Here is a 14,311-nt window from a genome sequence, read left to right as displayed (position 1 = left end):
AATTAAAGGAATCTCGTGTTTTTTTGGTGTTTTTTTTTAACAGGACATTTTACATCATTAATAAAAAGCAACAGCAGACGTGGGAGCAATCCACATGTGATGGGCAAAGCCTCCAAGACTTATAGGACATGCTAATATCTTACCACAAGCTACCTACATCAATTTCCCTCCCTGTTAGATCATAGATACAGTGTAAAAAACATTGTTACAAATTCTTTAAAAACAGTTCTTTTGGCTGTCTGCTTTCTCTTTTTCTATTTCTTTACAGTGCTGTACAACATATTCATCACATCTAATGCAGCTTGCTCCCCAGAGATGGTGGCGTACGTATGGTATGTGTCCTGGGGAGAAAAAGAAACCAACTGTAAGGGCTCTTTAACTATATAGCATAAACCTATACAGTAATTATATTCATTACTGTGTTTCATATCTGACTTACATCCTCATTTTCAAGCTCCGACCAACTTGGTATTTCAGAACCTGTGAATAAAAGAGCACCACATAATATTGTTTCCCATTAAGTTATACATTTTATTCCACAATCTGTAACAAATAAAGGAGATGAGATGTGTTGGTCCTCTGTAAATAAAAAAAACCTGTAGTCCATCTGATCTATGTAAAGAATTTCACAGTCATTGCACTCCCCTAAATCTATACATTGTTAATGAGTCTTCAGTGATTAAATACTGTATCTGCTTGTATTAAAAGAAAAGTAAAAATATGTAAAATAATGGTAGTCTACAGTACTACATCACCTTCTGGTATATTTTTAAAAAAAGGCATCTTTAAAACAACCAATACAGAACATACATTGGGAAATGTATGTTCTGTATTGGTTGTAAGTAATATACAGCAGAAACTTGTTCTCCGTCCTGTAAAAGATCATTATACTACATTCAGGTTGGTGTAAAGAGAAAAGCAGCTCACCAGTAGGACAGTCATCACCAGGTTGAGAGCTGATCATAATGTTGGCTTCAGCGTTACCTGCAGGTAACTTGTTCAGTGAGAAGAGAGAGGAAGTGAGAGAAACTCATGATCAGTTTTACACACATTCATTCAACACGAGGAGCCTTGTAATTATGTAAATGTTACATCTGACAACTGTTTTTAAATTACCTTTCTCTCAACATGGTCAATATTTCTCATGGGTACATATTCATCTACAAGAAAAGGAAAAACAAAGGTCAAAAATATAAATGCTTACTGTATCAATGAATAATGTTTCAGAATACTTGATATGTACAAATGTTTTATATCGTATAATTAACAATATAAATGAGAAGCTGTGGATTGATATTGAAAACCATCAGTCACAACCAGTGACAAAACAAGTAGTTTATTTCTAGCTATTTTTTCCAAGAAAAAAATTTAAACTGCTAATTTGTTTTGATTAAAAGTACACTATACACTTGGAAATAAAAGAGAAAAAAAATATTATGCCAAAAAAGGAACTCCTGCAATACATACAAATTTGGAACAACCCATCAATAACTATCCAACATTTCCCAATTACACTGGGAGACTTGGATAAACTGTGGAATTCGGAAATTATCAGATATCATAAACTATAAATCAGTACTTTCATTTCAAAAAATAAAGGACAAATATAAATTAAAAGACACTGAATTCTTTAAGTATCTGCAACTGCTAAACAGATAATAGAAACACTTGACCTCAGAAATAGAGCCTCAACAGAAATAACAGACATTTTAAATTAAAGGAGTAAAAAGAAATGACTAGTAGGTGCTGTATATATCATCATTAAAGCAGTGAGTAGTGAAGAATTGCTACAAAAGATATACAATAATAATAAAGACCTTGATACTTTAGATTATTAATGGTAGTATACAGTCACCGTCTGGTTTATTTTTAAAAAGACATCTTTAAAACAACCAATACAGAACATACATTGGGAAATGTATTAACTGTAAGTAATATACAGCATCAACTTGTTCTCCATCCTGTAAAAGATCATTATACTACATTCAGGTTGGTGTAAAGAGAAAAGCAGCTCACCAGTAGGACAGTCATCACCAGGTTGAGAGCTCATCATAATGTTGGCTTCAGCGTTACCTGCAGGTAACTTGTTCAGTGAGAAGAGAGAGGAAGTGAGAGAAACTCATGATCAGTTTTACACACATTCATTCAACATGAGGAGCCTTGTAATTATGTAAATGTTACATCTGACAACTGTTTTTAAATTACCTTTCTCTCATCATGGTTAATATTTCTCATGGGAAGAATATAATCTACAAGAGAAGGTAAAACAAAGCTAAATAAATATAAATGTTTTCTGTAGAAATGAATAATGTTACTGAATACTTAATGTGTACATTACCAGTGACTTTGCCTTGTGTCCTGTACAGAAATAAAAGAAGCAAGTTTTTATTAAGAATGTGTCTTCATCATACAAGAAAGTAGAAAACCCTACGTTGTGGTACAATGAACAGAATATACAGAGTAATATATATTTATTTCCCAAAATACCTCTGTGAATTATGTGGTCACTACTTTAAGGCCCAGGGTTTGATGGGATTTGAGAAGGTGAATGAACTCTCTACTGATTCAACAACTAATGTCCTGGTGCCTTTGAGCAAGGCTTTGTTCTAGTGGTTCTGCTCAGTGGCTGAATGAGAGGACAAGCTGCACTATGAAGCTACAGTACATGAAACTGAATGTTTGTGTGAAAGTGGTAAAGAAAATACCATTTCTGAAAAGGAATTGAAAAAAGATTTCTTACCTGGTGCATGAAACATTGTCTGTTAAAAAACAAAAAAATCGGCAATCATTAAGATCTGGAAGTTTTAATGGTCAGTAAACGCTTGTCATTTTGACTTCCTTTTAAGTAGCTGTAATTTCTATTAATTGTGGTTGATAGAAATAATATTTCCTGATTACTGAATTCCAATCAAGAATTAACTAATTAACTAAATACACTCTCGCCCATAAAGTTGGAATAATTTTGTTTTCAGACACAATCCTCTGTTTATTCCTATTTAAATTTTCATTGTGATATGTTTGGAGATTGATTAATAAAGTTTTGAGAAGATATACACTTTATCTGTCAAGAATAAATCACATTGTCACAATCATTTCATGGAAATAGGTAAAAAATATTTTATTCCAACTTTATGGGCGACAGTGTAAATATCAGTCTAGATGGGAGTGGATTCTAAATTTCAGCAAAAAATATTTACACCTAAAAGAAATTAATTCACTCTCTTTGAACTCTGTTTTTGGTCTCTACCAACTAGACATATCTGGCAAGGACATGCACAGGTACAGGCTCTTGTTGCCCGGGCAACAGCCCATTTGCCTTCTTTGGCTGAGCTGCCCCTACAGAGGGGGAAAAAAAGTTTTTCAAAATGTATTAATTTAGACCAAATGAATATAACCTAATAATATAAACAGTTGTATTACTTTTTGATTGATGTGCCTCTGTGTGACACAATCAGAGATGGGAGGGGCCCAGAGCAGAGCCACTCCATCTTGCCCAGGGACAACAACAAAAAAACACGGATATCAGGAAGACGCATACGCTGTCTGACACTGTTAACATTGTGAGGGCACCAGATTAGTTTTGACATTGTGGAAATGATTAACGATGGATGGTATAACCTGTGGGATGCTCTGTGAATAAACATCTCCCCATATAGTTCTGAATGTGAAGCCAGCTTGTCAAGTTTGCATCAATTTTCCTTTTTATTATGTTTTCACTATGCTATCGCTTAGCCAGCCTTAGCTTGCTGGATATATCAGGCTAATTCTTCAGCTCTGTTACGACCATACAGAGCTGGAGTCAGACCTTCAGATGAAAAAATATGTTCATGAAATCCTTTATGTAATTTCTGTATTGTAGTACATATTTTTACATACAAAACTACATTTACCCTACTCAAGTCCTGGGCTGTACCAGGAATCATGGAATGAAGCCATTCTCAGTGTTCATGAAAATTCAACTACATTGAAGTTTTCAATTGTCCTCCAACAGTATCTGTCTGTCATTTGGTGCTGAGCAGGTAGTGTCCAGTGTATTTTTAGTGTTTTCAGTGAAACCAGCTGCCTCTGAGAGTGAGACAGTGAACTAAAACAGTAAAACTACGGGTTATTCATCTTAAAGTATATACGACGGTATATATAGCAAAGTATATATAGTATATATAAGTACATAGCATGGTAAATCCAAGGGGATCTGCTGAGTCAGGGGATAATTATCTGAATATTAATCGCCTCTCACATTTGATATTATATTTTAGAAATGTCAATTATAACTGCTTTAAAAATACATTCAGGTTTCATTGAACACATTTGATATAGTTCTCACCATTTCTTCTTTGGGAACAGAGAAGTGCCAATCCCAGAGAGATGACACCTACAGTTACTCCAAAACCAGCTACTCCAATAACAACAACAAGCAACTCCCACGTCCATGTTTCTGTTTTGGAACAACAGAGGCAACAAATGAGTTTAATGTGAATAAAGTATATAAATCATTAAGGATATCTTAATTAGAATTAATTTATGCGATACAGGCTGATTCACTGTCATACTGCAGAGCAATAGCCTCCGTAATGTTTAAATCCAGCAGGAAACAGAAAGGTACAGTAGTGTCCACTGTAGATGAAATGGTAACTATTTTTTAACTTATATTAAAATGTTAAGTATTTGTTGCATGTTGGTGTAGATAAAACTAACTTGCTGCAACATCTGTCCAATTGCCTGGGAAGAAAACATACTGTTCTAAACTGAACAACATGTAAATGTAAATATTTATAAAATCCAATATGTGTAAGGAATCACTTACTTCTTGCTCACCTGAAATCAATGGAATTACAGTTGTGTTAAGGGTCTAATGTGTTGTATGAATAAATAGTCAGAAACATTCACAGCAGTACATCTCAGCATTTTTGGGACAGATCATAAAAATCCCACCTGTATTATTGTCTCCTGATGTCACATTCAGAGGAGTTTCAACAGCAGTCGTCATGCTACCTTTTGCACTTAGATTAATATCAGCAGTAACTGTTTCTTGAAGACACAAAACACAGTGATATTAAAAATGACACATATTTCAACATTTTCAGAAAAAATGTAAAAAGTCTAAGTAAATTGATTTCACCTGATGTTGTTTTCACTGATGATAAGGAAGTAGAGATCAATCCAACAGTAGTATCTGGTCTAAAAGCAGTCTGACCTGATGAATACAAATAATTTAATTACAGTATTTTAAATAAGAAATATATACATTTGGAGTTTAACTCATCCACTAAGAAATATGAATGTGATTTCATTACCTGATGCTGGTTTTACAGGAGTTACAGGCGTGGTAGCTCTGTTAGCAGTCTGACCTGATGAATAATGATACAAAGACTTTAAGAATATTTAAAAATAATACATATAAAGGTGAGTCATGATCATGTTCTTGATTGCATTTCAGATTTAAAGCATTCTCCTGGTGATTTTGAAAAGGAAAATAGATTTGCGCCTGTCAAATGAATCCATACTTATGCTATTTCAATTATCTGTACATTTAGCATTTAATTTGCTAAAATGTTCTCTCTGAGTTCAATGTGTGTGATATATAATACAAAGTGTAATTAGATCCATAGCAACAAGTACTCAGTGATCAAAAAACATTTTATGAAACAAAGAGAATACCTTCATCACCTCCACCCACAGGTGACGTTGTAGTAGAAATGGAAGTTGTTAAATCAGTTTTTCTCTCATTGTTTTCTGCAGCAACTACAAAAAAAATCACAACTGAAACTTTACATCACACCTTTGTTATCTTGCTGATACTTTATCACTTTATCAGATATAATAATATCAGGTGATGGTAATAATATTCACTCACTTTGTATCATGATGGAGGTTGTGTCACTGTGTGGAGATGGAGAATTTGTCTCTCCACGTTTTACAGTGTAATAACATTTTATTTTAATCTCAGCAGGTGATCTCTGATGAGCCATCTGCAGCAGTTCAGTCCCTGTCAGTGTCTGCAGACAAGAGAGGACTCTGATAGTTCCTTCAGTGTAGAAATAACACTGAGTCACAGACACTGATGGTGGAGTCTGACAGTTCAGTGTGACTGAGTCTGTCTCTGTGATCACTGGTGGATTCACTGTCAGTTTAGGTGGAAGAAGGACTGAAAATTTGAAAGCAAACATCTCAGTTTAAATATATAACTTCATTTTTCAAGTGTCACAGTCACAGATTGTCATTTATGTTTTAAATGTTTGTCAAAGAAGATGGACGATTGACAATGATGTGCTGCAGAGAATAGCAAAGAGTAACTTTTAGCTGAGATCATGATGTACAATAAATGATAATGCTCAACTCTTAGGTACTTTGGTTTAGTGTCTGTATTCATCTGTTTTTTTCAACAAGTCCTTCAAATGAAATAATAACATACGTTCGTACTCATGAATGAAATCAAACTGTTTTCTGATCTGACACCTTCGATGTTTAAGCAAACATCCGTTTCGGGAGACATGGTTTGGTGTAAAGTTTCTACTTAATTAAAATTAGGATACCTTTATAATCACAGTTTCAATAACAATCAGGTGGGATGGGATGGAGTTGATAAAGTCTGATGTTTTGTTGACCATCCATCCATCCACCCTTACCTCCTTCTCCCTATACAGATTTTGTCATTTGATAATAACAATACCATATTTCTTCCTCTGCTTCTGTTATAATTATTATGGCCCTTAGATGCTTTGTCAGTTGAATGTAAACATATGTTGTTGTGCACTTGATTAAAAGACGGATTTTGTTGTTTTTCTAGGAAGGATGGTCATATTTGTTTAAATAAATAAACTGAAATTAACACCAAGCTCAGTTTATAGTTGGTGGAACGAGAAGAGGACACCGGTACCAACACTGCCAGAGACAAGTGGAGCACACTCAAAATGTGTCGAGCTCACTGGGATTCAGGTAAGGCCTGCATGATAGCAGCTGATAAAGCCATGAGGTTCAGTAGTGATTAAATCTCCTGGACCTGAAGACAATGTTAGTGTACGACATAAACTATGACATTTGTAATTAATAAATACTTTCATTACATATATTTAATAGGAAATCCCTGTAAACATAAAAAAAACATGTTGTTTTTTTTAAACTAACGCCACTTGACTGCAATGTTGAATGCTGCAGTGTTTGTGCTGATACTGTATCAATTAAAGAGCATGGCAGTAGGTACTCACTTTGAATGGTAACGAAGGTTGTGTCACTGAATTTAGATGGAGCATTTGTTTCCCCAAGAATTGCTTTGTAATAACATTGCAATCCAACCGTAGCAGGTAATCTCTGATGTGCCATCTTCAGCAGTTCAGTCCCTGTCAGTGTCTGCAGACAAGAGAGGACTCTGGTAGTTCCTCCATTTAAAGTGTAGAAATAACACTGAGTCACAGACACTGATGGTGGAGTCTGACAGTTCAGTGTGACTGAGTCTGTCTCTGTGATCACTGCTGGATTCACTGTCAGTTTAGGTGGAAGAAGGACTGAAAATATAAAGGTAAACATGTATGTTATATTAACTACAAAATTGTTGAATTAAGCAAATATACTCTGTAAAATGAGTAAATACACTCATAATAATAAGGTACTATTATAAACTTTCTACACAGTGAAAACAGGACAGCTGCACATAAAAGATAATAGTTCACAGACTGCAGATTATAATAACCTGTCCACACTGTGATGACAGTACAGCTGACTATTAACGAATATTAAACTTAAGACTGACCTTGTGCTTTGAGTTCATGAAAGGAATCTGTTAGAGAAACATTGTGTTAACAAGGGAAACAGACGTAATAATAACTAATCAATACCTTGAGATTAAAGAGGTTTAACTTACACATGAGGATGACTAGCAGCAGGTGTCCAGCCATGATGAAACACAATAATGTAAATGTCCAGCAACTCTTTAGAGACTACATCTGTGTGTCTGACTACATGGACTTTGACATACAGGAGTGTCACTTCGTGCACTCAGGAAAACCACAGAAAGCATAAGAAGTGAATTGCAGGCAGACCACAGAAAAACTCTCATTTGTCATTTATACAGCCTTCAGCGTGTGTGGCGCTGTATATATAAATCCAATCTACAGTGTTGTTTCACTGCTTCTGCTTGTTCTTGTTCTGCTTCTGCTACCTGTCTCATTTTAATAATGTTGTTGATGTTTGTTTCCCTTGTGTTTTGCTAAATTGGGCAGGACTGATGATACAGGTAATACATTACATAAATCCAAACCCCTGACATGACATTTAGTATTCTTGTTTTTAGCATTTTTGAAGTAACGTTGTGATAAAATTGGAGCCAAACAACTTCAGTCTGTCTCAAACAAGCACTAAAGAATAATCTGGCCACTTGAAGCCAGCAGAAATAAATTGTGAATAGGACACTGACCTAACACCTTTTAAGTTTTTTAGGTGAACAAGGTACCAAACTGTTGCATGTTTATACATCCAGCAGTTACAAAGCACCATTATCATTCATTTGAAGTGTTCACCCACTTCTCACATTACACATTGTTATTCAGTTCATTTTGATTATTAAAATATCAACTATTATACTTATAAAACACTTAAATGAATTTAAAGGGGGGGGTTAAGGAGTTATGAACAGCTCACACCTGTAAACATACACTTAACATGTCCGCAGTCTGTTCTAAACATGCAATTACTTCCCTTTTTCCTAACCATTCAACCCAGAAATCTGCTTTTCACTTCATATATCAAGAGTGATATTGCAATGAACTTTTGCTGTACTTGTACCACCAACAGAGCTGCTACTGTTAATTACTAGCCAAACCATAAAGCCTCAGTGCATGTTATAGACTGTTTAGATTTGATGCAGCACAGTGTAAGCTAACCAGTGAAGAAGGTCCTTGTCCTGGAGCAGCTTTTTTGCCAATACAATACGGATTGATAATATATAGGATAACCTATCCACCTGCCTGTAAGCTATTTATTATCTCCAGTAAAACAAAATGTTTTCATGGTGAGCCTTTGATTAAATACAAATGTGTCTCTTTTATTATGTCTATTATTTATAATTTAAATCATTCTGTGAGCTATTTCTTGAAGCATCCTACAAACTATTTATGAGATTAAAATACAGGGTAGGTCCAGTCCTTCCTTGTCAGCCTATACACAGAGCCTGCTATCATATCATAGTTTCAGTTCATGCAAGGCTGTACGTGTATGTAGCCCATTTTGACGCAATTCATACTGTATAGGGCTAACCGCACAAGAACACCAATGCGAATGTAGGCTGCAAATAGAGACGACACACGCATCTGGTTTTGCCATCTGATAAAAACAGCAAACCCTCTGACTACGTGGTTTGTTCACTGTATACCTCGTTATTTTTAACGCACCACTGTAATGTTTTATTGCACTGTTGAATTAAGAGTTAGCTCACAATTAGATCAAATTATTTTTTCCTAACAAGATAAACATTTTTCTCAAATATTGCAAATCTCTAGTGGCCTTTAGGGAGGAATCAGCCCAGATTCAAAGTCAATATCCAACAGTGCCTTGCAGAAAGTGGGACGAAGGCACTCGCTGCGTTCCCTCATGACTTTAATTTAAGACTAATGAATTACACCTGATCTGATGAGATTCACCTGGTCGCATTTTACCGGAAGCAACTGCATAAAGACGGAAACACTTGCCATGTAGCGATAGTTTAGTGTCACTACGTTTAGGCATAAGATAGCCTTCATTTGGTCTGGTTTTTATATGTATATTGGGTCCTCAGCGATGCCTCCGAAAAAGCCAGCGGCGGACTCTGTTGATCTGCCGGAGCCGTCCTCCGACGATGCCCCGGTCGAGAAGAAAGTTGAGAAAAAATCAGGTTTGTGTTCACATGATTTAAATAGGGATCGATGTGATTGAGCTCATTATTTAAACTTTCTTTTCCCCACAAAAGCTTTAATACACGTTTATTTTTAGATTCTGCGACGCTGCGCAAAATTGCAGCTCATCCCTCCACAGCTATTATGGTGAAAGAAGCGCTTAAAGAGTTGGACTCGAGAAAGGGCGTCTCATCCCAGGCGATACAGAACTACATTAAACAGAAATACCCCTCGGTGGATGTGCTGAAGTTGAAGCACTTGGCCCGCAGAGCCCTAAAGAAAGGAATCGAGACTGGCACTCTGGTGAGGCCAGCCAACTCCAGTGTGACCACAGGCGCAGTGGGAAGATTCAGGGTAAGATGACAAGTCTGCAGTCTCATCACACAAGCCAAATAACTTCATTAATCGTAATTTTTTATTTTTTTTTAAATCTGTTTTAAGCTTGCACCAGAAGTCAAGCAGACAAAGCCAAAAACTGAGAACGTGAATCCTAATGTACAAAAAGTCACAAAAGCAGAAAAAGATGCAGCAAAGGACGGAGCCAAGAAGACCAAAAAGACAGGTAAAGGTAAAACGATTATATGAACTTTGATATATCTCGATCTCTAGATATAAAAGGCCAGTTTAAGTGATGTATTAACATTGTGACTTCTTAAAGGTGCTACAAAGAAGAAAGAAGCTGAAAATGAACCCATGTCATCAGAGGTGAGACAGTGTTTGTGCTGAGACTGATGCAGTGTCATTAAATTAGACAATCTTGCAACTTTGGCAGCAAGATAAATACACTGATTCAACTTTAATTTTTTTTTTCCCCATCTGAATTTATTCCTGGTTATTCTTGATTTTCAGACTATCATGAATAAAACTCTGCCACATGCAACTGCTTTAATAAATGAATAGCTGTTTTTTCCTTATTTAACCCTCTTAACATTGTGTGACTGGGCATACATGGTCTTTACAGTAGTGCCCTGTTCAGTAGAATAGAAATATAACTAGATGAATTAATCAACCATAGAAAAATCCAAACAATGTAAAGCTTTGCATAACTTTCAAGGTTCTTCACAATTATCTGGGGCTGCTAAGACTAATCTGTTTATAAAATTCTGGCTACGGCCCTTTCTCACACTGGCTTTTCTTTTGTTTTTAGGACTCCAAGTCTCCCAAAAACTCAAAGAGAGATGAGAAGGCAGCGACTTCAAAGGTTGCCCCAGCAAAGAAGCCAAAAGCTAAAAAAGCTGCGACTGAGGATGGCAAGGGAGCCTCTGAGTCAGCCAAAACCAAAGGGAAAACCACCAAGGAGGCAAAAGCCGGGAAGGCATCGCAGGGCAAGAGTGCTAAAGCGGCCGGTGAAGCCCCTGTTTCCAAAGCAACTGGGAAACGTGGGAAGAAGACTGCAGAGTAAACTTATAGTTCTTAAATTAATTTTACACTTGTTTGGAAATAAAATTACCTTTTTTGGAACTCCTGTGTTTGGTTTGTATAAACATCTTGACATGTAATGTGTTATACCTTAATTCTGCCTTTATGCAATGTTAGTACATGAGGTTTGACTTCAAATCTAGCATGTACAAACCCACCAACTGGAGCTGAGCAGGTCTAAGGATTGAGGGTGTCCTATACTAAACACTTCAACTAGATTCATAACGATTCCAGTGATGCCGGAGTTAACTCAATTTAATCAATAGCTTTTCTAATCAGGATGTGTAACACAAAATAAATGATGCAGATACTCGGACGTGGAATCCCGGTGCCTCCAGAGGAAGGAGAAGAGGACTACAAAAAGCAGCATACAAAACATACGGCTGTATGTTTTCATCAAGGGGACAATACAGTTAGCCACAGTGGATACAATCAGCAAAAGGACCGCCATGATGGTTAGCAGCACATTGATAAGTTTTCCAAGGAGAGTGTGCACTGTGGCGTTCTCCAACCTCTCAAGCTGCACCACCTGCTGCTGCTCCAACTTGAAGAGACGAGTCTGGCAAGCCTGCAGCACCTCCTACAGGTCAAAGACAACATTGTCACAAAGGCTCCTTGCTTTGACACATTTTGAAAAAAAAAAAATGCCATGACTAGTGAAACTTACATGAATGTCTGTAGCTCCATCATAGAACTGATAAGTAACCTCCTCCATGCTGCTTAGCTCCTCTTTCAAGTTAACAATTTCACTGTAGTGCAGCTCCGTCAAGTCACTGAGCTGTTCTTCTAAAAGATCACACCTGCACAACAGTGACAGCAGTACATCACTAACAGGATATATTCTGCAGAGTACTATACAGTGATAAGCCTACGCTACCTGTATCGTTGCTCCAGCAGGGCCTCTGTGATCACAGTATAATTTTGCTGGTAGTAGGCTTTTAAGTTTTCAAAGCAGTCTTCGAGATGACCTTGGTTATCCTTGAGTTCTTGGATTTCATTGAGTAAAGCAACACCTGAGGCCTGGCCATGATCAAGGGGGCCCCTGCAGCAAGGGAGGCCACCAGGGGACCCGGTAGTGCTGTTGGAACAGTCATCATCACTGCCAAACTTTGGGCTGGACTGCAACTGTCCTGTCCCATGGGTCCTCATTCCCCCGAGGCCAACGCCTTCGTTTCCTTGGGTTTCATCCAGAATCTCTTTAAAGGTTGCAATGTTATCAGCGCTGCCAAACTTGTTGTGAATGGTGACGGCCATTTCTCTCAGTGTGGACGCAACAGCTACAGCTGCAGAAAGAGTGAATTCAGAGAAGCTGGAGCGGCCACCCGTCACCTGTAAGAGAGGAGTTAGTAGGCTACTCAGGCTGGACCACTGTGCCATCTGCAGTATTGGTCACTTTACCGTGTTCCATGATTATATAAACATGGTTGAAGGTTAGAAAATCACATCTACTCTGATATGAGGTTAATATCTTTACCTCTGCATATCACTCTATGATAATATATAAATTAGTTGGTTGTATTGAGAAGGACATCAGTGAGGCCATTTTGTCCTTAAACTATCACAAACGAAACCTTCAAATAAAGCTGAAAGTACAGGGAAAGCACAGAGCTTAGACCCAATATTTCAATATTCTGATGCAAAAAAGCATCTTTGTTTTAGGGAGGAAATGCTTCTGGTAAATGGACTGCATTTATTACTTTACATAAGTTACTGTGCAAGGAACAGGCATAAATGACCATGGGCTTTTATGTGTTACAGTTTAACACACTGAGCACCCAGGGAGCGAACCACAAACCCTGCAGTTCAACTCTTGAGCTACAGATATCTTAAATGCTTTTATGTTGATGTGAACTGTTGACTGCAGATGTTTGTACATTATGCAGAGCAGCATGCTGTTTAAGTTTTACCACGTTTTTCTATACTTTATTATTATGAGCATCACCCTCCATTTAACAGTAGAGGAAGAGAGACAACTTGCAAATAAATACAACTGTCTGCATTGCCAGAAGAGTAATACGTTTTTTGTTGCAGTTTGAGTGAACTGACCTCTATAATTAGATACTTACCTTGCTATGAAAGTTAGTAGTCAGTGATTCCCAGGTTACTGGTTGCTAGGCGTCCACCATGGCGACAGATGTACATTTCTCTTTGGTTTGAGCTAATATTTTGACTTGACGTTACCTTAATTAAAAGCAACGTCAATGGTTTCACTCTTTAACTAATCATACCAGGGTTGTTTCGGTTTTTTTTAAAGGCTCAGGATTCAGCTTATACGTAATTTGCTAGCTAAACTATTTCAGAAACAGAAAACGTTATCAGTTTGCTAAAGCTAACGACCCACCGGTAAAAAGTTCTGGTGTTGCTTAGCAACGGCGAAACGTTTAATAAGAGGGTTAACGCTTTATTCCCTAACCATGTAAGACAATTACACTTTTTTCTGACATAACTAACGTTTAATGAGATCTGAGATCGATGCCTACCATTCAGAATTTAATAAATTCATGTCAAATGCAGTCTATGGCTAACTAGAAATACTGCCTCGCGATTATATACATCCACCAACCAGTCAAGTTGTAGTTTACACCCATGTATGTCCAGACTGATAATATCTGCAGTGAAGACTTTGAAGGAATTTAATAAAAACGTGGCGTGGATGGTTCACACACATCTTCAACCCGGCAGCACAGGTGTACCACGGCTGCAAGGTGGGCATGTGAAATATGGTCAGTGTCTCCCCTTGTGTCCAGGTTATGGTGTTGAATAATGGCCATAAAAGTGTTTTTGCATTATGTCATATCACAGTGAAGTTGACCTTTGACATTTTGGATAGAAAATGTCATCACTTCATTGTTTTACCCCATTCTATCCTATAATTAGCAAGTTAATTTTTGAGTTCGGAACAAAAATGTGTTTCGTGACCACCGAATTCCTCAGTTCATCCTTGAGCAGGGCCAAGCCAAAGTTTTGAATAGAAACTGGAACAACTTCATCAACTTCTAAGGTGAAGAAGGAATCTTTACAGTAAAAGC

General features: G+C 37.1%; 3 protein-coding genes across 3 annotated transcripts; 1 reads left to right on the top strand and 2 right to left on the bottom strand.

The window, feature by feature from the left end:
• Positions 1-254: 254 nt before the first annotated feature.
• LOC134005996 (mucin-2-like) lies at positions 255-7,924 on the bottom strand. The gene is made up of 15 exons (XM_062445046.1): positions 7,859-7,924; positions 7,748-7,774; positions 7,206-7,502; positions 5,855-6,145; positions 5,659-5,742; positions 5,295-5,348; positions 5,120-5,194; positions 4,933-5,028; positions 4,325-4,435; positions 2,741-2,759; positions 2,339-2,358; positions 1,117-1,160; positions 928-994; positions 440-480; positions 255-341 (listed from the first exon to the last, which is right to left on the bottom strand). Exons 1-15 carry the CDS (start codon positions 7,890-7,892, stop codon positions 255-257), a joined length of 1,347 nt encoding a protein of 448 aa, XP_062301030.1. The 5' UTR covers positions 7,893-7,924.
• Positions 7,925-9,738: 1,814 nt separating this feature from the next.
• LOC133978062 (protein B4) lies at positions 9,739-11,265 on the top strand. Its single transcript, XM_062416403.1, has 5 exons — positions 9,739-9,862; positions 9,961-10,217; positions 10,305-10,431; positions 10,522-10,568; positions 11,011-11,265. The coding sequence occupies exons 1-5, from the start codon at positions 9,748-9,750 to the stop codon at positions 11,263-11,265; spliced, it is 801 nt and encodes a 266-aa protein (XP_062272387.1). The 5' UTR covers positions 9,739-9,747.
• Positions 11,266-11,553: 288 nt separating this feature from the next.
• LOC134005986 (transmembrane and coiled-coil domains protein 1-like) lies at positions 11,554-12,659 on the bottom strand. Its single transcript, XM_062445036.1, has 3 exons — positions 12,160-12,659; positions 11,950-12,082; positions 11,554-11,862 (listed from the first exon to the last, which is right to left on the bottom strand). Exons 1-3 carry the CDS (start codon positions 12,657-12,659, stop codon positions 11,554-11,556), a joined length of 942 nt encoding a protein of 313 aa, XP_062301020.1.
• Positions 12,660-14,311: the final 1,652 nt, after the last annotated feature.

This window comes from Scomber scombrus, chromosome 3 (genome assembly GCF_963691925.1).
Source record: "Scomber scombrus chromosome 3, fScoSco1.1, whole genome shotgun sequence".
Classification (NCBI taxonomy): Eukaryota; Metazoa; Chordata; class Actinopteri; order Scombriformes; family Scombridae; genus Scomber; species Scomber scombrus.
This window is presented reverse-complemented; position numbering and strand designations above follow the sequence as displayed.